Source organism: Magnolia sinica, chromosome 2, assembly GCF_029962835.1.
Source record: "Magnolia sinica isolate HGM2019 chromosome 2, MsV1, whole genome shotgun sequence".
Classification (NCBI taxonomy): domain Eukaryota; kingdom Viridiplantae; phylum Streptophyta; class Magnoliopsida; order Magnoliales; family Magnoliaceae; genus Magnolia; species Magnolia sinica.
In genome coordinates this window covers 42,492,491-42,520,194 of record NC_080574.1, presented here as the reverse complement: position 1 = coordinate 42,520,194, position 27,704 = coordinate 42,492,491, and the positions used below count along the sequence as shown (strand labels likewise).

The following is a 27,704-nucleotide window of genomic DNA, read 5'->3' as shown; positions in this document are numbered from 1 at the left end:
CAGCAACGCATTAAATAAAAAATGATTTTTCGAATTTTTTTTTTTTTTAAAGGCCGAAAATAGTGCGTAAATAGAAAAAATAAAAATATATATAAAATCACATCCAAAATCTGTAAAATGGACATTAATATGTTCTACTATGATTGACACATTATATTCTACCATTAAAACAACAACACATCAAATAAAAAATGATTTTTTGAATTTTTAATAAAAGGGCCGAAAATAGTGCGTAAATAGAAAAAAATTATAAAAAAATATAAAATCACATCCAAAATCTGTAAAATGGACATTAATATGTTCTACTATGATTAACACATCATATTCTACCATTAAAACAGCAACACATTAAATAAAAAATGATTTTTCGAATTTTAAAAGAAAGGGCTGAAAATAGTGTGTAAATAGAAAAAAATTATAAAAAAATATAAAATCACATCCAAAATCTGTAAAATGGACATTAATATGTTCTACTATGATTAACACATCACATTCTACCATTAAAACAACAACACATTAAATAAAAAATGATTTTTCGAATTTTTAAAAAAAGGGCCGAAAATAGTGCGTAAATAGAAAAAAAATTTTAAAAAAATATAAAATCACATCCAAAATCTATAAAATGGACATTAATATGTTCTCCTATGATTAACACATCACATTCTACCATTAAAACAACAACACATTAAAAAAAAAAAAAATGATTTTTCGAATTTTAGAAAGAAAAAAAAAAAAAAAAGGCCGAAAGTAATGCGTAAATAGAAAAAAATTATAAAAAAATATTAAATCACATCCAAAATCTGTAAAATGGACATTAATATGTTCTACTATGATTAACACATCATATTCTACCATTAAAACAACAACACATTAAATAAAAAATGATTTTTCGAATTAAAAAAAAAAAGGGCCGAAAATAGTGCGTAAATAGAAAAAATTATAAAAAAAATATAAAATCATATCTAAAATCTGTAAAATGGACATTAATATGTTCTATTATGATTAACACATCACATTCTACCATTAAAACAACAACACATTGAATAAAAAGTATAAATACCTATTTTTGAGGAATTTCTGAAAAATGGCCCACGGAGCTTCGAATCAAGAAAATCCTTAATAGAAGTTGTTTTTATCTGTAATTTCAAGCTAAGAGTGGTCGAAAATTGCTATAGAATGATTTAAGAAGAGTTTGGAAGAAAGAAGTATTAAAAAAAGTGAAAAATCAAACCTTAAAAAGAAGAAAAAAAAAACTAGCCGTTATTGGACCGTTACGGGGCTGTTACGCATACAGAATCGGGGGGGGTGGAGACCTGTATCGCGTAACGGTCCAGACTGTTACCGTAACATATCGGCCGATACGGGATACCCTGCTCCCGACTTGAGTGAGTTGACACGTGTTACGATCTCGCCCTGCACAAATCCCTCCTCTAAACATGCATCATCCACAATGTCCTTGCCCCGATCGAATGGAGGGATGATGGATGAAGATTTACGCACCACGCGACATGCATCCCATACCTCGGGCACAGCCCCCCAAGGCACCAAATTTAACGAATGGGGATGTTTCGAACTAGGCTCCACACGAGGCACTAAATCTAACGATTGCAGAGGTTTCGAACTACGCTCGGACTTTGAGCCAACAATTGATGTGGGTCTCGGAATGAAACTCGCCACGCACTGTTGCTCGATCACCTCCCTGGACAACTAGTACCTCTGGACGAATGAAGTCTACAGATGCATCCCCCTTTTGTTTCGCAACTCTACTGGAGCAAACATCCCATCCTCCATCATCACCTTCCGATGGCGGAACCATCTCTAGGTCATTCTCACAGGCTCGCCATAGCCCGTTCCATCTCGCTGCAATGACATTCTTTTGTTTCTTTTTCCTCCCACAACAAGATTCTTCTGTCCCCAACCATGACTGACACCATCGTAGGGATATCCGACCCCTTCTTGTGCTGGAGTCTTGCCCTGGCCACCCCTAGTTCCTCCCCATTTGCTGCTAAGGAATCGATCTTACCTACCTCTCCAAGACATGATACAATAGCTTGGAAGAAATCTGAGAACCAAAATTAACCCCCAAAATTAAAATCCATGACTCCTCCGCGTCGAAAATCGAGAACTCTTCCCATCTCCATACTCGAACGACCGAGCCGTCCTTAATTATAATGTTGACTCCACCTTTGGAACTGGGCAAATCCACACCTTGCTTGGACCTATGGGCTTAATCACGTACTGATCAGGGGTCAGTCTGCAACACTCGTCCAACCACGTCTTTAGTTGCTGAATGGTGGCCCTAGTTTGATGCAGGACACATGATTTAATGCTAGCATGCAACGTGGTGATTATGAAAGAGTCCATAAAGTAATTCAATCAACAAAAGATGCTAACCCACAAAGTAATTAAGAGTAAATAATAGGAAATAAAATCTGATTTAACCTAATAAATCACATAAATCAATTAAAACTAGGCCCGATGGAAAGAGAGAACTTCCAATTTAGCATAGGCACGTTCCACACTCAAGGGACAGATTTGCAAGTTTTATGATTAGGGTTAGGAAGGGAAAATATGAAATTTGGAAAATTAGGGTTCATGAGAACTGAGGATTTTAGAATTAGGGTTTTTAGAAATTGGGAAAAATAGAAAATTAAGATCTAAGGTTTAGAAGGTTGTAATGGAAGCGGAAAGAGGAAGACAAGAGAAGAAGAAGAATGCATTTCAAAGAAGAGAAAGAGGAAGGATGTACCTTGGGGAATCCACGACCAAACAAGCTTTTTCCGTTCCACAATTTAATTCAAAGGGAGGGCCTCCTACTTCTTCTTCTTCCACCCCGTGCTTTTATAATTAAAAATTTAGCATAATTACAACTTTGCCACTCACTTAAGTGAAGTGGCCCATCATCCAAAATAAGAAAACCAAAACATATATTATCAATCTTAACTGTCAAATAACTCCTAAAAAAAAAACATAAAGAAAGCAAGATCAGAGTCCAAGGGGCACAAATTTAAAAGATCTTGGCCCGATGGCCTGATCGTCAAGATCCAATGGTCGGATTGACTCAAAATAGAAATCATATGACTAAAATGATCTCCTAAGCAGCTCACATGCATCATCCCAAAGTGGGGTCATCAAAATGGCCTGGGGAGCCCGTCTGGAACTCGTCTCCCATCCACAAAGAAAGCTTCGCTGATGCGTGGGTGGTCATCTCCGTCTCTGGTACACCCGAGTAGGTCCTTTGATGTCCCCATCATAGTTCTAGTGCCGACAACAACCAAACCCGAAAGCCATTCCCATGACTTGTTGATAGCTTCCATACTCAACCTCATGATCTTCTCCGCCCCAAACTTCAGTTGAGACTTGCCACTTTGAAGTCACTCCCACCAACGTGTCATGAGTTTTGATTCCCTTGTTGCGTCCTGCTTCTCACACCCTGAGGTTTGGCCTGCCTTCAGGGCCTCCCGATGGAAAGAATGCTTGTCTGGTTGAGGTTTAGGCCTGATGCTATGGTCTTGAGCCCCTTCCACAACTCTAATCTTCTCGCTAACTCTGTTGGGGTTCCTGGCGATGTTATTCTTCATTTTTGGCTCTCCTCGGTTTCTATACATCTTAGGCTCGAACTAAGCTTGTTGAACCTTCATCGTTTGTCCCCCGAAGCTCTCACCATGCAACATCTTGATGGCTCGAGCAAGTTCCTCATATGAACTCATTCTAATGAACGCGAAGCCCCGAAGGGTTCTCGTTAATCTCTCCCTAGGAATGACAACGTCCATGGCAATCCCTGCCCTACCGAAGACCCGCGAGAAGTTGATAGGCATCGGAGAACCTTGAAATGATCGACGACGGGTAAGACGCCAGATCTACTTTCTTCCTCTCCCCTCCCATAGACAAGACCACCTTCGAGACTCTCTCTCCCAAGAGCTGTTGTCGTGTTCCATCTACAAATATACAAGAATCACCGTCGATTAGCACTTTGTCCTTCTCCTTCATTCCTTCCTTCCAATCCAATGTTCTTCCTCTTCTTCTCCGTATTCTCCTTCTCCTTCACCTTCTCCTTCTCCTTCTTCTTCTTCTTCTCACCAAAAAGAAAGTGAGAGAAATCTATCGAGTTAGATAAGAATACCAGAGATGCAAATATTCAAAGAGAGGTATCGGTAGAGAAATGGGTGGAGCTTGAGAGATTCAAGGAGAGATGGTGGAGGGATGGGCGGGAGCTTCAGGGCAGTTAATTCATCTATAACAAGTGCAAAAAGGTAAGGGCTTAATTTCGACCCTGATTAAGACCCACCGCTACTAGGAACTCTATCCTGTCTCATCAAAAGCCATTTTCACTTGTAAACGCACCCTCATACATGTCTCTTAAGATGTCTCTTAGGATACTTTCCCTCATCACCTGCCACATAACCTACATCGGTATTCTATCACATGCCCACGAATTTATAAGACCACGTATAAATTCTTCCTCTTTTCTGTATGATTCCGTCAATTGTCTAAGTAGAAAAATTTCTACAATTGCAGATTGCATTGGCATAAACCCAACTCATTTTCTGATATCCTTGAGTTAGTTTTTGTTTCACCACCCTTTTCCAAAGCTTCATGGTATGACTCGTAAGTTTGGTTTTCCAATGTTGGAGAAACTCGTATCTCCTTCATCATCATATATAGGCATCATGATACTTTTCCAACATTCATCAGGTATTTTTGTCTGTAAAATTTTGTTGGAAAGAATAACTAGCCAAAATAATCCTGTATCACCAGGTATCTGTCACCTTTAGTATATCATCCCCATGGCCTTTCCTTTTGCCTTGCTAGGGCTACCTTTATTTGCCTTACCTAAATTCGACCACAATGCATATGCCTCCTAATCTCCAAGTCTGATGCTTCTTATAATTCTATATCTATGCCTGAATCTTCATTGAACAACTTTTGAGAGTAATGCCTCTCTCTCATGGTGTGCCGTAAAGGCCGTTACGTAAAGGGAACAGTGGCAACCATTACACGTTATGGGGTCATAACGGCCGTAATAGCCGTTATGGAAAAAAATGACCTTTAATTGCCGTTAACGGCACGTTACATACCCTATAAAGGCCATAATAGCCCCGTAATGGTTTATTACGGAACACAGGTTTTTCATACTTTTTAATCAATATTACGGGGTAGATACAGGTTTTTCAGGGTTTTTTTTTTTCAATAAATAAAAAAAATAAAAAAGAGAGACCGTAATGGCCGTTATGCCCCGAATTGTAAGGGTAACAGTGGTGGTCGTTACCGTTACAGAATACCTTGCTCTCTCTCCCATATCTTACTTCTTTCACTAAGATCTTTTGGTCCTTATGAACTTCATTAATTAATCGGGACTATCTTGCCAAAACATACATTGTATTGTAAAAGGCCCATGGGTGAAATTAGAAGTTACCATTGTCTAACTTTGCAGTATGTCTTCTTGTATATTTGCAGATGCAACTACTAGAATGGAAGGAAATAGCTTCAATTCTGTGTTGAATTATAGAAATATGCCTCTCAAGATAATTGCATTTTTCTGCATAATGCCATGCATCATCATGGTCGTTCTTCAGCTTTTCCTATCATTCCCAAATGTCCGTAACTCATTCAACATACCATTCCATTTGTTTAGTGCATCCCTTGTTATCGTAACCTATTTAAGTTGGGAGGAATTATAGGAACCTCAACCCAATGCTTTCCACAATACACTTGGTTTGTCAGTTCTAAGTGTTGCTGTGGTTCACATTGTTCCCTCGTGTACAGAAATGGATGGACCATGCCACAAAACAATACCACACTGGAAGGCTCCTGGTGGCAATCTCTGGCCCATTCTTCAGTTGAATTGGACTGTTGCTGTATTTTTCTGTGTCATTCCATTTGTAGGCCACATATCAAAGGGTTAGGATTTTCCTATAAATGCGATTTCTGGGGCAGCCCATATATGGTGACATGCGTTAGATCAATGGTCTGCAAAGTGAACGAAGGGCCCCACTTGTCAAAACTCAAAACCTGAGTACTGTATGCAAAACCTTTGGTCAAAGATCCTGTGCTTCCTCTTAACATGGGGCAGGAACCTGTTTCTTGGGGTTAGAGATGTATATGAGGATGTCCCCTGCTTGCTAGATGAGATGGTAAGGACAATGCAGTGTGTGTGAGAGATCCACGATTAATCCCTGGTAGTGTTAACTTTCCAATATAAAAAAAAGAGAGATGCATACGAGGACCTTGGAGAACCCAGCCACTTAGACATATCAACCAAGTATATTTAATAATATATATAAACTTCATAAAGACGAGGTATAGAAACAAAATCTAGAAAATTAAAACAGTGAGAGCTGTGTAATTGTTTTTACAAAGAATGCTAATTTACCAGGACAATGGTAAATGAAGGCTTTTCTAATAGCCATCTCAACGCGTCTGATTCAGCAATTCAGAATATTATATCTCTTCTTTATATGGATCAAAACATATGTTATACGCATCTTGCTTCAATCTCGTTTCATGTTTCAATGTTTAACCACATCGTCACTCAACTTCTGATGTCAATTAGATGCCTTTTCTTCTAACCATGAATAAAAATCTCTCATCAGATGAACACCAGCAGCTAGCGGTGTTGATTATACTGTTGCATTTCTTCCATGCAGTGTCCTTGCACTATGGTTGATGCCCTTGCATTTTTACAGTTTTCGATTCAATGTCTTTTTTGCCTTTGGGCTTGTTTGGGTGTACCCCAGACCTTGTTTGCAGTGGCTGCATTCCATCTGTCCCCAAAAGTAGAAACACCCAAACAATCCGATATTTGTAAGTGCTTCATAAAGGCAGAGTTCAACTGCGTCATTCTGCTTTTATATTGATCTTGTTTGTGATTGTGCAGGTTTCGGAAGCTGTTTGTCTTGTTCTCTAGTTACACGTACATGAACACACTTAAAAGAATCAATATCTAGGTAACGTTAGCACTGCCATGGGCTTATGTTTCATCTTGCTTTTGTCAACTATTCCAGTTATATAGATACTTTTCATCATGAACATTTGCAGGTTCGCTTGTGTGAACTGCTAGGACGTCTGTCTTCTCAGTTCTATGTTTAACTAGGGTGAAAAGTGAGTGTGGCTGTTGAAAGGTTCTGAGCATGTAAGGAACATCCTTCCCATGCACATTGTGTATTAAAAGGGTGCATTTGGTTGTACCAAATATCATTAACTTCATGATTAATCGGTCTAATTTGGTTCAAAATATCATGAAATTTCATGATATTTGGTGCTACCAAACACCCTAGGTAGAATGCTGTATTAATACCATTTTGTCAATGGTATAAGAATCCTTTTCTAATACCAAATTAAAACCATGTCGCAATTACAAAACAACTGCATTATTAGCTTTTCGAGGAATCTTTTTTTTTTCTACAAAATATTAAAATAGGGAGGAGATCCGGTCCACATGGGAGGATTAAATGTTAATGATGTTCGATAACAATGAATGGTTCATAGACCAAAAATTACATTGATCGGACTATTATAACTATTTTAAAGCAGCGAATGGAAATTGCAAAAATATGCTCAACGTATTAGGCACAACATTTTTACAAGGTTAGAATAGCCATTTAAAAGCCATGAATGGAAACTACAAAAATCTGCTCAATACTTCAGGCACAACGTTTTTACATGGTTAGGATTTGTATGATTATTCTGATGATTGAATGATTATCCATGCATGAAGTCTTGTGATGAATAAATGGTTCAGATCATTATACACATATGCCATGTGTATGTTAAGAAATGGATTTTTGTCCTCCCAGGTCGACCAGATCTCTTCCCATTAAAATATAACTTATCAATTGAGACACCAAGCTACAATACATTGCATACTAGCCACAGTTTCCATACTAGAACTGTGCTTTGGTGGAATGGAATTATATGTAAGACTAACTTGAAAGAATCTATAGCCCTAAATCTCTCTATTATATATAATGAGAATTGCCAGGGGCAAAAACTTAAACGCAATATTGGTCATTCTAAATAATTTAACCCTTTAATCTAAAGGACATTAGAAGGCTTTTAAAGCAATTGGAAGGGCATTTAGGTAACTTGGGATGAAGCTGTATGATGGTCATCTCCCCACCCAAAGAGACCTTTTACAACTTTCTTCTTTCCACCCTCTCCACGTGCATCACAAATGCGAAGATGCCTGTTCCTAAGTTTCACCTGACTGTTCATTTGAATATTCACCTGCCTATAAACTATTGCATGGTGTAGGATCCATTGTGTTGCGTGTAGGCCTTTGCACTACGTCAGCCCCTCCATGATGATGTGATATGCCACATATCAGGCCTATCCAGTCGGGGGGCTACATGTTCACGTGGTGGCCCACATGATGGTTGGCCCGGCCTGATTTTTGGAGTGTCCAAGCAACAAATATCAAGCCATGTGGACCCACGTGCAACCCTTGTAGAATAAATAGATTCTGTAAGGACTTGTAGAGGAACTAGCCTCCTTTCATAATCATCATATTCATCTTATCTAATGAGGCTAATTTTTTTCTATTTGTGATGTATAGGTAGTTCCCCGTCATTGATCTGATAGGTCCCACTATGGAAACTGCCCTGAAAATCTCTCATATTAGATCCTAGCCAATCTGATCATTGGGCTATTTTCACTTGAATGTGTACTCGTTTCTCTTTGAAGGGCAATGATCGTTGTGTGTAGTGGATTCTATCGGTATGTTCCACCCATGTGGGGCCCATTGGAGCAACAGTTAGGATCTCTAGACTACTGGCTCACTGAATGTGGAACTTGAATTCTACAAAGCAGAGAACTTTGCTTCTATATACATCCAACTACCCAGCTCTTTTTATTACCCGTTATCAATTTCTAGTAGTTTTATTCCTCCGTTGCTTCTGACTGCCTTTTTAAAATTTTGAGAAAAATGAACATATCAGTAGCAGAAAATACAAATTCGTTGAAAGTAATATATCTGCATCAAGATGGGCATACGGGTTGGTATGCTCAGGCCCATCAACCATCCTTCGATTAAGTCTCCCTTTTTTTTTTTTTTTGACTGTTTTCCTGTTTTGACTGTTGTACTACACAGGTGTGCTAGTGCCACTTCATTATCTGGCACATGCTGGTTTACACGATAAGACTGACCAGATAGATGGTTCTGATAACCATAGGCAGTCTCCGTTTAGATGTTCGTTGGGGCAAACATTGAACTTCACGTTTTTAAATAAGGCCCAAATCTTAAGTTCACATGTTCTCTGCTTAATAAATTATCATGAATATAGTAATCAAGACCACCAACTTGTGAGGCCCACTCCATGGATGGGTCATGGCTTCTTCAAAGTGTAAGGAATTTGGTGGCCTCAATATGACATAAAAAATGGAAAAAAAAAAAAAAAAAAACTAAGGTGAGAACAAAATAAAATTTTGTAAAACCATGTCATGCTATTTTTGTGATTTCAGAAGGCACAACAGCCGCCACTGTAGAAAGGACATGACAGCATGTAGTAGTGCTAGCAGTTATTGTTAGGGGTGTACATCGAACTGAGTCGAGCTGGCCTCAGCTTGGCCACTAGCTGACCTCAGCTTGAACTCGTCTCGGCTCGGTCGTCGAGCCTGACTGGCCAGCTCAGCTCGGTTGGATCAGCAGCTCGGGTCAGTTCGAGGCGAGTTCGAGCCAAGATTGAGCCGAGTTCACCCATGCAGCATTTTCACAAACACCTGGACTGCACCTTCAAAATCCCGCTGTATGTAAAACAGCAGCAATGGTTTTAAAGGTATTTTATCAAACACCTTCTAAGCAACATACAAAACAAGAAAAAAAAAAGGGGTCTTTGTTTCACATACACCTTCCCTGCCACCAGCCACACTTCGTTGAGTCATTCCATCAAACACTTGGTGAGCAACATCAATATCAAAGTAACCGAGTCACTGAACTGGTTCGATTCAAGCTGGGTTCGATCCGAGTTGAGTCAACCTGGGGCCAGCTCAAACTTGGCTTGAACTCATTTTCGAGCTCAAAAAATCAGCTCAACTCAGCTTGAACTTGGCTTCGAACCGAGTCGAATAGAGCTTTTTCGAGTCGAGTCGAGCAAGCTAACCGAGCTAGCTCAGTTCGTGTACACCTCTAGTTATTGTTATGATAAATGCTTGAGATGATTTATTATCTATTGGTTGGAGAGGCAGTCTGCCCAACATAGATTAACATGGCTATGGACGATGCAATTCCCACCATAAAACATAAATGGCTGATTAGGAAAAGAAAATAGCAGTTTTAATCGATGTATACATGGTCCACAAGATGAGCGGACATACCTGATTTTTGGTCTAGGGTATGTCATGGAGGGCTCACCTGATGAATGGCCCAGACTGCCATTCGTACCAAGTTGGTTCCTATGCCGCAAATCACCTCTTGATCATTCCCTCGTTGGAATTCACAGTAATCATCTTTTTTAATGATGGCCATCATAGAAACCCCATGTTGGCCTAGGCCATGAGAGGGAAGAGTTCCACTGCTGCCTTGAAATTTCAAAATGAATCTCGGGATATAATTCTACAGCCACATCATGTCAAATCCTACTAACATTTCCTAATCCTAAATAGCAAGTGAGATGAGAATTGGAGGGTCATATTTGTTTGCAGTGCATCTGATCGAGACTAGTAAACATGAAACACCCAAACATATCCCACAGAACTTGGGAATTAATTAAATGAAATTTCATTTCCAAGTTGTAAGAGGCCGAGTTCCCTATTTATTCTGAACAGGGAACTTCCCTGTTGGGAACTTGGTTAGTAGATTTGGGACCCATGGATGGTCTATCCATGCCATTGATCTGATGGTCTCATCATCATCCCCATCGTTGATGGATAATTCCTAGAATGTCTTCTCAATTGGCCAACTCTAATCCTTCCCATTGTTGGCAAGCAATTACATGGTTAAAAATAAATCAATGAATAAACCACATTCAATGGAGGAAAGACTGAAGATCTGGATGGCTAGTATCTTCCAATTTGGGAGATTTGGATGGCTAGTATCTTCCATTATGGTCCATCCATAATGGGGGATGTCAAATCAATGGCTTGATAGACCAACCAAGGCCCCCATATCTACAAACCAAGCTACATACAGGGAAGCTATCAGCTCAGAATGAATAGAGAACTTGGCCTCTACAAATTCATACCAATGCTCCAATTTCCAGATCATGCATAAAAAAATCATAGCATATAATACAATATGCATTGTTTGTGGAGAGAAATGGAAGGTAGGAAATATGGGGTGAAAGAAGGGGAAAGATGAGATCTTCATCTTTTTATAAGGCGATTACCATTTCCCTAATAGCTGGATGGATCAGTAATTTGCATTTTTTTTTTTTTTTGCAATTCTTAGTCTTTGGCCTCTCTTTAATAAAATTTTTGCTGCTGAAAAAAAATAATATGCATACAATCACACAATGGATATACAACAAAATGGTGAAATCATGAACCTCTGCGTGTGGTTGATGTATCTTTGTTTCTGGTGATGAATTACTGAATTCATATGCTTGCATAATAAAATACAGGGAATGGGTGGGCCGTTGTGAACTTTTGATTGCTCCATCAGCAGCAATGGCATCAAATCAGGCACTGTGATCTTCCAAGGAAGAGAAGTTGATTTCATATTCTGCAATTGGCAGCTGGGCAGAGAAACATTGTGAAGAAGTGAGACTGCTATAAAATACAAAGGAATAAAATAAGGGGTAATAGTCCTATGTATAAACTGCACAACAATGCTCAGTGTCTATCACTACCCACAATCAGTGCACATTCCCACCGATCCTGACCTTCCAATTGATGGGTCATCTATTTTATGATCCATTAGCCTTAAAATAGAATCCAGTAGCTGTCAGATGAATAGCCTGCCTTCTAGCAGTTGGGAAAACTTAATGCTTATAACAGTGTCCATTTATTGGGGGATTATCATTCAACCAGCAGTGCCATTGGGTTATGATCCCCTTGATTGGATGGTCCAGATCAATGGGCATAGTCAACTGCTGGGCTTTAGAGATGGTTTATACACAGGATTGTGCCCTAAAAGAACTTACCTGGACCTGAAATAACACAATCTATAGCAAATAAAATAGAAATACTGTTCTAGAAAAGTTGCAGGAAGGAACATGCAAAGGAGATGAAATCCATACTGCAGTAAACAAACTGGTTGAAATCCAGCGAGACTCTCCCCTGCTTAGCTGTATCAAACGAATTAAATATATTCCTGCAAAACATGATGCGTACGGTATTTCTTCAATATATCTACAAGCTGGATTAGCATTCCAATTCTCTAAATATCTCAACTCTGACAAAAAAGAAGCCAACGAATTTCTATACACGACGTGTCCACAAACAAACTAATGCATATATAGTAGCTTAAAGATGATTTATTTTCATACTCTCCAGGTTGTATTGCAGGATTCCATGGGTAGCTACAAGTGATTACTGACACAAGCTAAGAAGTTTGTAAAGCCAATTAAGAAATCAAGTGGGAAGACAAGATATGAAACATTTGAGTATCCAGTTTAACCCAATTTGAGGTTTCCACATTCTCTGAGAACTGATAGCTTATTGGTCATTCTATCCTCATCTCTAGGATTATTTTTTTCCTCCTACTCTTGGGATTTTTGTAGGAATCTTGAAGGAGAGGAGAGAATATTCGAGATAATGAATTAGATTGTTTATGTGATCACCATTCAACAGCAGTAAATAACACAATTAGATTGTTTATGTGAGACACAAATAAACATCACCATTCAATTAGATTGTTTATGTGAGACTAAATAACACAACTAGAATAGGTCGGTCACACACACACACACACACACACACACACACGCACACACACGCACACGCACGCACAGATTTAGAGAGAGTACACATTTACAAGCAAGTAAAAGGTGCAGCCCAGTAGGGTGAGCCCCACCATGATGTGTTTCTGAAATCGACTCTGACCACCATGCGTGAATCAATATTAGGCCTAAGGATTAAAAAAATAAAATAAAAATAAAAAATGGCTACATCAGTGATTCAGATGGGGACCACACCCTCTAACCTGTTTCCCTTGGTGTGGCCGCCCACCTAAATCTGTAAGAGCCTGATTTTTGGCCTCAGGCCAAAATTTTCGTGTGAAATTGAATGGTTCAAGTGGATATCACATAATCATCATGGTGGGCACTGTAAAAAATCTCTCCTAAATGTTTCCTATGGTGCGACTCACTTGAATCACGAGTCAGCTTGATTTTGGGAGCTGCACCTAAAAATGGATGCAGCAACTGATGGTCAAAGCGGATTGTACATACACATCACAGTGGAACCCAAAGAAAACCAAGGGTGGGCATTCCCCTACCAACTGTTTCCCTTGGTACAGCTCACCCAGATCATGGATGTGGCTGATTTTTGAGCATTAGGTTAATATGAGCCAGCATCTAATGGTTGGAGTGGATTTTAGGAACACATCAATGTGGGGCCCACCCAAGCCAACCACTCCTTTGCTCACAAGTAAAGTTGCTTATGGTCTGGTTCGCAGTAGACTGCAACTCTAAAACAAACAAATTACAAATGTTCAAAACAATTAATTGGTAGAAGAACGAGATTTTTCTATATATATATATATATATATATATATATATATATATATATATATATATATATATATATTTTAACACACCCCACACACTCACGCAAGTGGAATTTCACCACCTATGGGTACTCGAACCTTGACCGGGTGCTGAAACTCCTGAGAGTCTACCACCCGAGCAAGAGTAAGGACCCTAGAAGAACGAGATTGTCCTGTGAGAAACTCTTCAAATTTCCCTCGATGTGGCAAGCTAGAATAGGAGAAAGAAAAAAGAAAGAAAGAAGCTCAAGCTATTCACAGTGGTTAAGGTATTGTAAGTCAAGCAGAAATCAGGTTAAATACAAGATCCCAAGCTCGTTTAATACCAACACTGGCTTCTCATTTGAACGTAAATATAGAGAAAAGAAATAAAATGGAACATAAGATTAAGCATACATTTGAAAAAACTATCATTATACGTACCTAGTTGACTGTACAAATATACAGAGTGATATAAAATCATCCAACCGGAACCTGCCCTTCTTGTTTTGATCAAAGCTCTGAAAATGATCAGGAAAGCAGCTGTCTCAACAGATTTTTCCTATTGCAGAAATTCGGAGGAAATAATCAAACATGTACAAACAGTGAACAGAATAATTGTGATACATGATTTATACAATCAGAAATCGAACAAAGATATATACTGGAAACAATAACAGATGATTTAGCATGTACTACCAGTGTTTTAAATAGCTTGCACCATGAAGCATGTAGCTTACGCTACATAGCACAGCTTAGCCTTAATGCTATGTAGCTCATGAAAATAGCTTAAGTCGCATGTAGCCTACACTACATGCTAATTTACATACGCTACATGCTACATAGACTATGGTACATGTTACGTAGCTTACTATACAAGTTACTTTTCACAGAAACAAAAAAGTTATTAACATTTTCACTTTTCAATGATTTGTTACTTTTTCTATTTTTCAATATAAAATTAGTCAATCTTTTCAGCAATTTTAGTAAAATAATAAAATCAACAGTATTGTTGCTCTTTCTTTATTTTATAGTTAATCTTTGCCCTATTTTTCCTTGTGTTTGGTTGCACCAGATATCATGAAATTTCATTATTAGTCAGTCGAATTCGGTGCAAAATATCATGAAATTTCATGATATTGGTGCAACCAAGCGCAATCTTAATTAAAAATATAGTAGCAGCATGTAGCTTATGCCTTATGCTTCAGAGAGTGAATGTTGTGCTACATGCTATTCGCCATTTAAAGCACTGCATACTACCTAGCAAAGAATAAATAAAATGCCTTGCAAGCTTCAATCTGCCTAATTTTAATAACATCAATCTCTCTTGAAGACCACCAATGATATAACTAAGGTCATTTAATTTACATCAGGATTGTCCAGCATCATGGCTGTTGGGGTGGGATCAAAACAATGGATCTACACACCAAGTGATCTACAGCCCTACGGTATCAGATATGCATAGCACCAATAACTATGTAAAGATTAAATGGATTGTGTGTGCATGTTGTGTTCTTTATTCTTTTTTCTTTTGCTACAAGAATTCACAGATCAAGCTGCTCTAGATGGGCTGCAAAATTGGCTGTGCAGGCAAGACGGGAAAGTGGGAACTAAGCCATGAAATTCTCTATCATAAGATGATTTGATACTCAAGTGCATCTAGAATTAAATGCGATAGCAGGAACCATACTAACATTAGTGAGATAGACAATCATAAGCAGTCAGGCAGTCAGACATGATTGGCATCTTCATCAACATCCATCATAAACATAGCCGACAAGAAATATATATATATATATATATATATATATATATAACATAAAAATTAGAGTTGAGAATGAGTGTCAGGAAAGCCCCACTCAAAATCTTATTTATGCCCCCCAGCTGAATTAAAAACCTCACCCATAACTTCATCTTGTCCAACTAGTAGCATCTATGTCTATTTAGATCTAACGGTGAGCATGCTTCTAGTCAGACATGATTGGCATCTTCATCAACATCCATCATAAGCATAGCCAAAAAAAAAAAACCCATAAAAATTAGAGTTGAGAATGCGCTTCTAAGAGGGAAAGCCCCACTCAAAATCCTATCTATGCTTCTCAGCTGAATTAAAAACCCCACCCATAACTTCCTCTTGTCCAACTAGTAACATCTATGTCTATTTAGATCTAACGGTGAGCATGCTTCCTACAAATTCAAAAATGCATATAGGCCACTTATATGGCAATGTAGGTTTTGCAACAAAAAGAACTCTCTCTCTCTCTCTCTCTCTCTCTCTCTCTCTCTCTCTCTCTCTGGATAGGTTATGCCCCAAAGATCTCTGAGGTTGGATAACCAGTTGCTTCATCGAGCTTTTGGTGAAGACTATGCCCCAAAAAATCTCTGATGTTGGACGAACCAGTTGCTTCATCAGGCTCTGGAGATCATGAGGTGTAGATCTTCAAATCTAGCAGTCAGGAAGCATTCATGATGGGGCCAGATCTTCAAATCTTGCAATCATGGCACATTGATGGTGGGGCCCTACATACAAATATTCAATACCATTGGACCCAAAATTTCCTAGATCGAAAGCATCTTTCTTGGATTAAAGTGAATTGTTGCTATATTTCTCTCCAATGTTTTAAATATCAACGATATCAGCCGATATATCCCACGATATATCTTGTATCCCACCTGTGCGATACGAAATGCACAGGTAGTACCGATATATACCACATGTTCGATCCGGTGAGCATTTTCAATTTCCGATCCCTTTTTTTGTTGAAGTTATGTTAAATCAATGTTAAATGGTTATAAATCCCTTGGTTCTTCATGTTTTGCATGAAAAATCACGGAGTTAGAGCTTTGATTTCGATATCCATTGGTTCTTTATATTCTCCATGTCTTTTTCAAAATTTTCCTTCAACCAACTATCAATTGAGACTAATTTTGAAGTATCTAGGAATATTTAATGAAATGGTCATCACATACACTCTAATTTCGAAATTTGGGTGTAGGTGGTCCAATTTGGGGAAAATTAGGGAAAATTCTAAGTTTCCTCAATTTCTTCCAAATTGCTTGCAATGTTGGACTCCAAACATGACATCAAGAATGTATGAGGGCTGATTTACTAATTTGTTAAGTCTTTGTCAATTTTTGAAAAATAAAAATCATTTTTCGATAAAAATTATTAAAATATTATTATTATTTCAAAATTTCCCTTCCACCAGCTATCAATTGAGACTAATTTTGAATTATTTAGAAGTGTTTGGTGAAACGATCATCATATACACTCTAAATGTTATGCATTCAATTTAAATATAGTTGCATTAGTTCAATCAGATAGTGTATAGCTTATGACCCTATACAAAGGAAAGCTATTATGTGCACTTCTTTTTTGAGATATTATGATTTAAAAGTATGTATTAAGGTCTTTTTTAACAATCCCTGAAGTTTCATTGAAAAATTCAATCATTTTCCCCATGTTTCCCAAAAAGTGTGATAAATTACTTGATACAAACGATATACCACGTGCAATAACCGATACGTATCTGTATCCCAAGGATGCGATACGTAATGTGATACCGATATTTCGAACACTATTTCTCTCAACCGTGTATTCGTTGCCACCTACTGAAGGGCTAGGACTTCTTTCAAGTTGGAGGGTTTTGCGGTGCATTGGCCATCCGAAATGAGGCACATAATACCAAATTTTCAGATCAATGAACCATAGGCCCCAATTGATACCACTTGTAGAAACTGAAATCCCCAACAGACTATACAACCTTTTGGGGCCAAGCATTGTATCATAAAAGATGAAGGGCCAACTCATAACTTGTTTGAATTATTGGCCACAATTTCCTGGATTGAAAGATCCTAGATGTACACACTACAAAATTTTGCTTTCTTGGAAGAATGTGAATCATTGCAATATTTCTTTCTTAACCATTTATTTGTCGACTGCCTATCAAAGTTTAGGATTCTTTCAAACTGAGGGAGTGTTAAGGATAGGATATGTATGGGACAGGCCCCGAGTTAACATAGCAATGTACCCAAAGCTTTAAATAACACGTGGGACAACCAACCATCAATCCAGACTGTCCATTCACTACATACCACTATTGACAGCCTATGAAGCAACTCCAACACCAATTTGGTGATACTAATCATCCAATCAATAGCATGAAGAGGACAATAAAGATCAAGCATAAGTGTTATTTTGAAACATCTAGGCTATAGGACAGGTTGGATTGCTATGATTCTAAAGAAGCACTTTAGTTGATGAACCATCAAATCTATGGCTCATAAAAAAACAAACATTTATAACACAATGGCCAAATTCAAAGGGTTAGGATCATCCAATCAATGTGATTTTTGCATCATGGTTACCCGTTGTGGCATGAAATGAAAGGACAATCTAGATCAATGATAGATCGTCCTACATGCCAATTTAGAGCTCAGCAACATTGCTAACATCCCCCATTAAGGTGGGATGTTGGCAGCATCCCAAGAGCTTCTAAATGATACACAGAACCGCCAGTCATCAATTTAGACTATCCATTCATTCCATACAACTATCAGCATGCCATGATGCAAAATTTATACCGATCGGAAAATCCCAACCATACAATCAACAACATGAAAAATGGACGGTTAAAATCGAGTGGAGAGAAAATAAGTTAAATCATCATCTTGGAACATCCATTCAATAGGCCTACCATGAATTGCCTATGATTCCAAATATGCACTTTGGTTAGATGATGCTCTAGTAGTATGCACTTTGATTAGATGATGCTCTAGTAGTATGGCTCGTTAAAATTTTTTTATTTTTTATTTTTTAAAAAGACAATTACAACAAAATGACCAGCATTTAAATAGTTAGGATCATCCAACTGAAGTAACTTCTTTCTTTGGATCATGGCCTGCTCTAGTAGTATGGACTGATGGACTGATGGACAGTCTAGATTAACTGTGCACTGTTCCATGTGTCAAAGCTTTCAGGATATTGCTAACATCCACATATTAGCATTTCCCAGACATGCATTTGTCCATGCGTGTGTCTGTAAATAGGATTACTATAGCCAAACCCAAATGCTGGGACAAGGCTATGATAATGATGATATATAACTTCAACCCATCTCACTAAATAAATATTCTGCACAAGAATCAAATGGATAGCTTTGTTTGAATTTTGATAAAAGTAGAGTACTCATTCCTGTCATCGCATAAACATTAAACAAGGTCTATGTTGTGCAGGATGACGAGGTGTATACATACATATGTGCAATGTATTACTACTTTCGAGAAAAGGAGAGAGTGACTGCGAAGAGAAACATTATCTTGCACGAAGTCATCCATGAATGTGTTTATGAGGATTCAGATACAACAGTAGAAAGTTTTTCATTTTAAAAAAAATCTAAGCCTGAAAAAAGGGAGATAACACAACGAAACAAAAGAGAAAAAAAATGGCATACATAGCTTTATTAATTAGCAATTAGCATGGAAGTGCATGAGAACATCAAGCTAAGAACGGAAATATTCCTGCTTCACAATGCAGCAATTTCGAAGGGAGGGTGACAACAACAGATTGCAACTACAACCTACAATGGTGGCAGCAACTTTTACTGAGAGTGTTTTTTATATCACATGAAGCCCCATAGAGATATTTCCAAGGTTTTGGAATGTGCGTCAGCATAAACTGAGAAAGAATTTTTAATTATTAATTATTATTATTATTATTATTTTACCTAAGGTCATGGACGAAGCAGAAAATTTTCAATCAAATTGAAGTATTAAGAATACTGATATTGTGTGATACAATAGTCAGGGTAATAAGTTGCAACCAAACAATTTTTTTTTTGTCTTTTTTTTACAACCAACATATACCCACCTCTTTAGATTACATGGACACAATATTTACATACTTACATAATTTCTACCAAATAGTCTTATTACAAGCATTATCAAGATAGCTTCTCTACTAAGATTGTATTTTGATTTCTCCAGCATCCCAATCAAACAAAATTAACAAGGGACACTCACATCCAATGTTTTCAGTATCAACGATATCAGCCAATATATCCCATAATATATCATGTATCCCACCTGTGCGATACGAAATGCACAGGTAGTGTCGATAAATCCCATCGGTTCAATCCAGTGAGGATTTTCAATTTCTTTTCTTCTTTTTTTTTTTTGTGTAAACCAAGTTAAAGTAGTATCAAATGGTTACAAATCCATGATTCTTCATGTTTTGCATGAAAGATCATGGATTTAGAGCTTTGATTTCGAGATTTGGGGGAGATGGGCCGTGCTATGGAAATTTTGGAAAAATAGAAAATTTTCAATTTCTCGCAAATTGGTTGCAATCTTTGTTTCCAAACACAAAATCAAACATGATGTAGCCTGATCTAGTTATTCTTGGTAATTTAGGGATATTTAAGAAAATTTTATTTTTTTAATTAAAATGTTAAAAAAATATATTTTTTCAAAATTCCACTTTGGTCAGTGGTCAATTGGCCCCCATTTCAGATTATTCAGGAGTGTTTGATGAAATCATCATCACATGCACTCTAATTTTGGGATTTGGGTGAAGATGGGCCGATTTGCGGAAATTTGTGGAAATTCAAAAATTTCCCAAAATTTCTCAAATTGGAGAGGATGAGTACCAGTGTTACGTTAGAAAGTATCTTCGCTGGTATCATTCTCCTATGACCTGGGCATAGTATTGTTGGTTTGTGGAACAACAATACTATGCCCGGCCCAATCGAGATGGATATGATGATTTTAAGTCACAGTGTATCTCTATGTGGGTTTGAGCCACATCTACACATTATTCGCAGGTATATTTTTAGTTTTCTACTTCTTTTGCTTTTGAATATATTGCTTATGTTTACATACGTCTTCTTACATTTATAAATTATATGAATAGACTTTGAATATGCTTGCATTAATTCAGTCAGACAGTACATAGATAAGGACCCCATACAAAGGAAGCCAATTATGTGCAATTGTCTTTATGATGTTTTGATTTCTAAGTGTATATTGGTGACTTTTTTAACAATCCTTGAAGTTTCATTGAAAAATTTTACCAATTTTCTAATGTTTCCCCATGTTTGCCAACAACAACGATACATTACACGATACGACCGATACATCCCATACGATAATCGATACGTATCCATATCCCACGGGTGTGATACATTATGCGATAACAATACGGAAAACATTGCTCACATCAAAGATTACACCTAACACTAGATTTAAGCACTCAATGCTCTAGTTTTAGAATTGGCACTTGGAAGGAAATTGAAGAAAACATTCAAGTATTATATCTGGTTTCTACAAAAGTGATTGTGGGGCATCTTGTGTTCCTTCAGCAGTTCAGGGTGCCAACATGGTTTGTTTCAGTTACAAGTGCTACATCACAAGTTTCATGCTCACAAGTAGTTACACTGAAGAATGCATAAGTGCCCAGAATATTACAGCATTACCTCACAGACTGTGTAAAAAGCAGGCGAGTCAAGGGAGAATCCAATTTTCACCAATGCCTACATCCATAGTTCAACTTCAGTGCTTCATTCATGTTAAAAAGTGAAATGGAAGTTAAACACTATAGCCTTCAATAACTTTCAAATGCAGTGGAGTTTGGTTCCATGGTCCAATGATTATAACAATGTAAGTGTAAGACAGAGAGAAATGAGGGTATTGAAGTTCTGAAATCGCAAGTTCACACAATAACAGAAGAATGCATGCAGTTTCATGCTATGCTGATAACACTTGCATATGCAAGGATGTGCTAGCCTGGTCCTAGCGAAAAAATGTCACTCAATCATGCCATGGGGTGCATGCTAATGGAACTTACATGTGCAAGGAATCACAATTACTTTTTTGAAAGATAAGAAGTAACAATCATGCAGACTCAATCATGCTGATGTAAGTTGCAGAATACTTCCAAAGACAACACTTGGATAAACAAAAGAGAATAATGACATAGCAGCTCCTATATTGGAGAAGGCAGAATGCTGAATACAATTAATGAAAGCAACTGCAGAAGACTCTGCTTGCGTTTTCCTACAGGATTTAATTGTTCACGCAAGATCATCGATAAAAGCGGGAAAGCCAAGTAGTTGACCCCATGTGTCATGAATATTGAGGAATTAATAGTTGGAGCCTATGAAGCCTGTTCTTCTCTTATGCAGGCTCCCTCTAACTTCAAATATCTACACATTGAAAGTGGGAGAGTGGGAGCTTGATTAATTCCCGCAGGACCAATAAATAAATTAGTGATTGACCTTCAAGATTCTGAAAAATCCACTCAACACATCGTTGAAGTAACCTCAACATGAATAAAGGTGTGTGCTTTGTGTGTTATGTAGATATAACATGTATGTATGTGCTATTAGTGTGTAGTGTGTGTAACCTGAATACATGGATGCACGTCTACTGTCTGCATGTGTACGTGTGACTTAAAAGTGCATACATGGTGTTTTAATTGGTTTTTACCGCTTAAGGAATTTCTTTCCTTTTACTTGTTTTAAGAAACAAAGTTGTGAGAGGGGCTGCAACACGCACATCACTTCCTCACAAGTTTGTTCCCATTTCCCTCTTGTTTCATCATCATCATCACGAGGATTACCAACGTCCGCAGTCTGCCTGCTGTGTATGTGTAATGTAGAGTCGGTTGACAGCCTTTTCATTCACTGCCCTTTCGCTAGAGAGCTGTCAGAGCAGTTCTTGGGTATCTTCGGCGTCTCTTGAGTGATGCCGAATTCGATTGCAGGCTTCCTTCTCTCTTGGCATGGGGGTGGGATTGGTAAGAGAGGATGGATGTTATGGAAGTTGTCATTATTGGCCAGCTTTTGGGACTCATTGGGAGAGAGGAACAACCGATGCTTCCCGTAACTACAGTGGGGTTATTTCGGAGGTATTTAGAAGAGTAAAATTGGATGTAATGGATTGGGTCTCATAATTCTTTTGGCCTCTTTGGCCTTTTTGATCAATAAAACCGTCAACTTCATCAACATCAAAACCTCATCCCAACTAATAGGGGCTGGATACATGAATCCTTTTCTGCCACTCCACTCTATCAAGGGCTTTCGAATGTCATATTGTGCCGATTCATGTTGGAAGTTATGTCATAAGTTTCACGATGGCTATCAACTTGACACAACTCTCCTTTATCTAGGCAGGGAACCGGCAATGAGAGCACAAAACTCCCACAAGCACAATGTAAAAGTCAATTACATAGGTTGATTACAATCAAATGTTGTCTAATAGCCTATTACAAACGTTGATTACAATCAACAAGTTTCTAAGTTCTTTGATGTGATGGGGGTTATGCCAGCCTCGATAGGAGCCCTTCCATCTATTTGGCATATGGTTGAGTTTGGAAAGCAAAAGAAGCCTCTTTGGACATTGGCTCTTCTTGCCACCTTGTGGGCAATCCAGGGAGAACAAAATGGTAGATGCTTCCAAAATGAATCTTCTTTTCCTCCAAGGCTATTCTCCTTGTTGGTGGGTTTCTTAATAAATTGTTGTTATCTCTAAAAATTATATACAAAGGAGGGTTCGAGTTTTTTAAAGCTTTATTCCCACCATAGCAAATGCATGATGAAAGCTAAAGTGAAATTCTTCCAGATGAGAAATTACATCAGCTAATGTGTCTCATATTTTCTGGAAAGTGACACTTATGGTCTACACACCATAATTTTCTGAGTGCCTCATTGTCTGCAGCTCTGAATGCGTCAGTCTGAGAGTATTAAAAAGAACTATATACAAATGAAAGGTAAGTTTCATGAACCGTTCATATCGATTTCTTTCATCAATAAATAACAAGAAATGATACTAGAAAAAGAAGAAGAATGGAGAAAACGATCCAGTTTCTTATTCAAAAGAATGTGATTATGTAGTTTTTCTTTGGGTGGATTAAGTAATCAGCAGACTGAAACATTTACATCAGCAGGACTTGAGCCTAGGGTACAAAGCAGTAGAGAAACATGGTAACAATATTCCAAGTTATGCAAAATATCATGCAAAGATTGTTCTATCCATCCGAAAGATACATTAAAAAATAAATAAATAAATTTTTTTAAAAAAAAAATACCTCATAAACATCCTCAGGACTAAGATATCCACGGCCCCTGTAACATAAATGAAGGATATGAAGGTAGAGTCTACGCAGACTATTTTGTTGATGGCAATAGATTCTTGTCAATTCGCAATGACTATATCATACAGAAACAGTCATTATATATTCAGCTCTACCCATTTTACAATACATTGAACTGTAGACATGAGAACCCAAAGTCGAAAAGAAGAAGAAGACACCTTCAGAAAATGCTAGTAAAATTGGCATGTGCAATGCATGTGAAGAGGGGGGAATTTTTGCTAGTTGGGGAAGAGGAGCAAAGAAGTGGTTGTCAAAAGTGGGAGATGACAGGTAGAGCCAGATGGACCAGAATATGACTAAGCCATCTTCCACTACACACCAGTCAAGATAATAAATTGATCAAATCCATTCATGTACTGGGCTCTAGCATGGATGGCTTATGTTTCAAAAATCAAACCTATTATTGATTATTATTATTATTATTATCTTTGAAAGATGATGAATTTTATTAAGGCCAAAAGCCAGCAAGATACAAAGAAAAACAGAAAAACAAAAACATAAACAAAGCAAAGAGAAAAAGGAAACAAACAGCAAGAAACCTGAAAAACCTAAAAAGAAAAGAACAAAAAAAGAAGCTATATAAACAAACCCAAACAAAGAAGGAAAAAACACCCTCAAGGACCCCAATCCCTAATACAAGAGGCAACCCCAGTAAACACCTCCGAGGTAGAGCTCCTAATATTACAAAAGCGCTGCCCATTTCTTTCCATCCATATACACCAGAGGGCTAACGGAGCTATCCTCCATTTCTTGGATCCGAGGATACCTCCCTCATTAAAATGGCAGCAGCGAAAAAGATATTCAATGAAGCACGGCATCACCCAGCAGATCCTCGCCATGCTGAAGATTCTGGACCAAACAATGTGGGAGGAGCAGGGAGCAGTGGATGAAATTAATCACCACCAGAGCGTCAGTGAAAATCCTAGCATCTCACACACACAGGTGGAGGAACATAAAATGCTCAACTGGCACATGGGGCACTCTTTCACCACAAACTAATGCACATTTTCCATATCAAGGAATTGCAGAAAGTAGAAACATTAAATAAGCAGAAAAGACTGCCATAACAGATAACAAAAATACGATAGTTCTTGTCTTGTCAGAAAAACACAAGAAACCATCAGTGCTATTTCACTAGACCGATTAATTATTTTTTTTAATCTCTTACAGCCAACCATGCAAGCCCAACACCCTAAACAAGGACTCCTGCCCCAAATGTTATAAAGGTCTTCAAACTACAGGTTCAAACTTCAGATGTAACAGTTATTTGATTGTGAAAAGGAATCCTACTAAAATTGCACAACAATGAGATCTGCAATAGAGAGAATGAACCAACCCATCCAGCACATATAGAACTGTAGGAGTGCCATGAAATGCTCCAGGATTTGCTATGGATTATGTAGGAGAAAAATAGATGACCAAATGGAACAATCGCTATAAGCTGTCGACATGCACATACAGGTCATAAGACAACAAACAAAAAAATGATGGGTATTCTACAGCCCCACTCGTATGACCAAAATGACATTGAATGCCCAATCCCACAGAAAACTGCAAATGTTCACTAAAAAGGTCAAAGGGTGCATCCTAACAAGTCCAAATTGTATATTTGTTAGAGCACCCAACACTCCACCCACCAAGGTAGGGAGACTGATCTAACATATTTTCTCAAAATCACAAATCATATTATAAAGTCACGATTTCTCATCCTCCAGCGCCAACTGTCTAAGATAGCAAAATTACACCTTGCTTGGATGCGTGGAACAGAGTTTGCATGGGAAGTCCACATCCATGCATTTTTAAACCCTAGATAGGTGCTTCAATGGGCATTGAGATTTTGTTTTTGGATGACAACTCTTGGAGTAATGTTCATGAATTCTGGAGGAGCATATACTGAAGAGATGAGCAGTGGTACACATGAGTGGGATCCTGGCCATGTACAAAACAAAGTGGGTCCTGAACATGAACATGCTCTCTCCCAAAATCCATGCCACACATCAAGGCTTGCATCTGCTAGGGCTGTAGTAGGAATGTGGAGTCGAGAGCAATTCTGCAGATTCCTTCTACCATGGATAACAACATTCCAGATTTATGATGGAAGCCTAAATATTCAAATTTTGTGGAAACCCTTGTCCATTGGAAGCCCTTTTCCTCCATAGGCATCCAAACCATGGAAGCCTTCACTATCCATGAGCACCTGTCTTAAGTGAAGGATTAGACGCATTCAAATGACCTCTAGGATGTCTTCAACCTAACTGCCAACATCCTCTACAGACCTACAGTACAAACAACCATCACTCAGCTACATGCACTGTTTGCACACAACAATTTCCTCTCCCCACAGAAACACGCAAAATTCTGCTGAGTTCCTTCGTAATCAAGATTTGATGCACCCATATCACCGATGGAAACAATCTACCACTCATCAGATTGGTGGACCCCACGGTCCTGTAAGACTGTGAACCTCACATATTAGCATGGCTTGCATCTGTGCATTGTTCATCCATGCATCACATGGGTACACTGTTCATCTACACATGCACGCAAAGGGTAGTATAATTAGCAAGTTAGGTTCCTTTTTCTTTCCTTTTGTGTCAAGTATATAGAAGTTTCCAATTTAATTAACTTCTTTGTAAGTAAAGACAATTAATGCCATGGTTAAATTATGAGAGTTACTGACAAAAGGCCTATAAGGCCATACACATGGAACTAGACATGGCTATTATGATTTAAAGATTATTTTCTTTAAAGCATGTCATGAGTTGAGTTCATGGTGTGCCAATGTGGTGCTCATTAATCTGGTAGTGTGATGCCATGGATCCAATCCTTTGCCTATTCACTGCCTTCTTTAATTCCTACTAGTAATTTCTAGTGACAGAATCAACATCGAGTTCCAAATCAGATATGCTGTGTTCTCTTTCAATTTGGGCTCAATTCCACTTTATCCTGTGTCAAAATTGAAATAACGAATGGTCAAATAGTACATCAATTGATTAGGTAGGGTTGATTTTATCAATAATGTCCAACCAGATGGCCATGTGTAACCACCCTTCCATGTCTCTCAACCATGAGGTCCCAATCATGCACATGGAAGCTATGAATCTTTAAAGGGGGCCCAATATATTTAAAGAAATGAACTCATCTCACACCCAATAAAGTAGACCATTGTGACTGAGTTCCTCATTTACATTGATCCCACAAATCAAGATTTCTAGAGGATGATATATTGACCTGTTACTCCTTATCAATAAGGCATTGAGGATAGGAAATTTTTTTCTTTTCTTTTTTTTTCTTTTTTTTTTTTTTTTGTTTTTTGGGTTTTTTTGTTTTTTTGTTTTGTTTTTTTAAGAGTAATTCATTAATAAAGCAAAAGAAGATTACAGAACAGGGAGGTTCTAGAAATCATGACTTATTTGCAAATCATTGACTACATCGTTAATGACCATATTTACAAAGAGTGAAGGATGCCAAGAAAGTCCCCTTCACTCTCTAATCTCCTCCATCCAATGAGAAAAGCAACATGGATAAGCAAGCGTGAAGAAACCATTTCATCACATTAATCAAATCTCCTTTGTTGATCAAAAGGGAGGAATGTTCAAATTGATAGGCTCGTGCATAACCTGCCAAAGGCCCTAACCTCCACTTCTTAGAATCGGCTCTCCCAATAAGCGGACCAGAGAAGGCACAGTGGATTTCCCCTGCAATCCCAGCTGGCCCAGGACTACCTCTAGTACATCCATCAAAATTAAGATTCCACCTTCCAACGGCCAACCAACACCAATTACAACAAGAAACAGCCTGACTGCTTCTATCTTGCAAGACTTCCCGCCATCATCTTCTTAGGCTCTCCCTTGAATCTCCTTTAAATTCATTTTGAATCAATGCCAAAGAACATTTTCTCTCTCAACCAATTAGCAACCTGGTAGATAATTT

At 38.0% G+C, this 27,704-nt stretch overlaps 2 protein-coding genes across 22 annotated transcripts in view; one reads left to right on the top strand and one right to left on the bottom strand.

Moving 5' to 3' along the window:
- The window catches only part of LOC131237042 (uncharacterized), a 65,840-nt gene extending 56,809 nt beyond the window's left edge, over window positions 1-9,031 (top strand). For 6 of the 11 annotated variants that reach the window (XM_058234678.1, XM_058234677.1, XM_058234674.1 and 3 more), the window contains 2 exons: window positions 6,878-6,947; window positions 7,039-7,389. In XM_058234678.1, the coding sequence (XP_058090661.1) occupies window positions 6,878-6,947 (70 nt within the window). In that variant the 3' untranslated portion in view covers window positions 7,039-7,389. Of the gene's footprint in view, window positions 1-6,877; window positions 6,948-7,038; window positions 7,390-8,253; window positions 8,464-8,554 lie in introns of those variants that run through there. The other 5 variants (XR_009166989.1, XR_009166988.1, XR_009166990.1 and 2 more) reach the window with 5 other exon arrangements.
- Window positions 9,032-11,385: 2,354 nt separating this feature from the next.
- LOC131237040 (uncharacterized) overlaps window positions 11,386-27,704 on the bottom strand; it is a 32,123-nt gene continuing 15,804 nt past the window's right edge. For 2 of the 11 annotated variants that reach the window (XM_058234668.1, XM_058234672.1), the window contains 4 exons: window positions 23,706-23,742; window positions 14,066-14,142; window positions 12,174-12,247; window positions 11,386-11,669 (listed from right to left, as the gene is read on the bottom strand). In XM_058234668.1, coding sequence (XP_058090651.1) covers window positions 11,650-11,669; window positions 12,174-12,247; window positions 14,066-14,142; window positions 23,706-23,742 — 208 coding nt within the window. In that variant the 3' untranslated portion in view covers window positions 11,386-11,649. Of the gene's footprint in view, window positions 11,670-12,173; window positions 12,248-14,065; window positions 14,184-21,093; window positions 21,151-23,705; window positions 23,827-23,937; window positions 25,007-25,107; window positions 25,213-27,704 lie in introns of those variants that run through there. The other 9 variants (XM_058234661.1, XM_058234662.1, XM_058234663.1 and 6 more) reach the window with 9 other exon arrangements.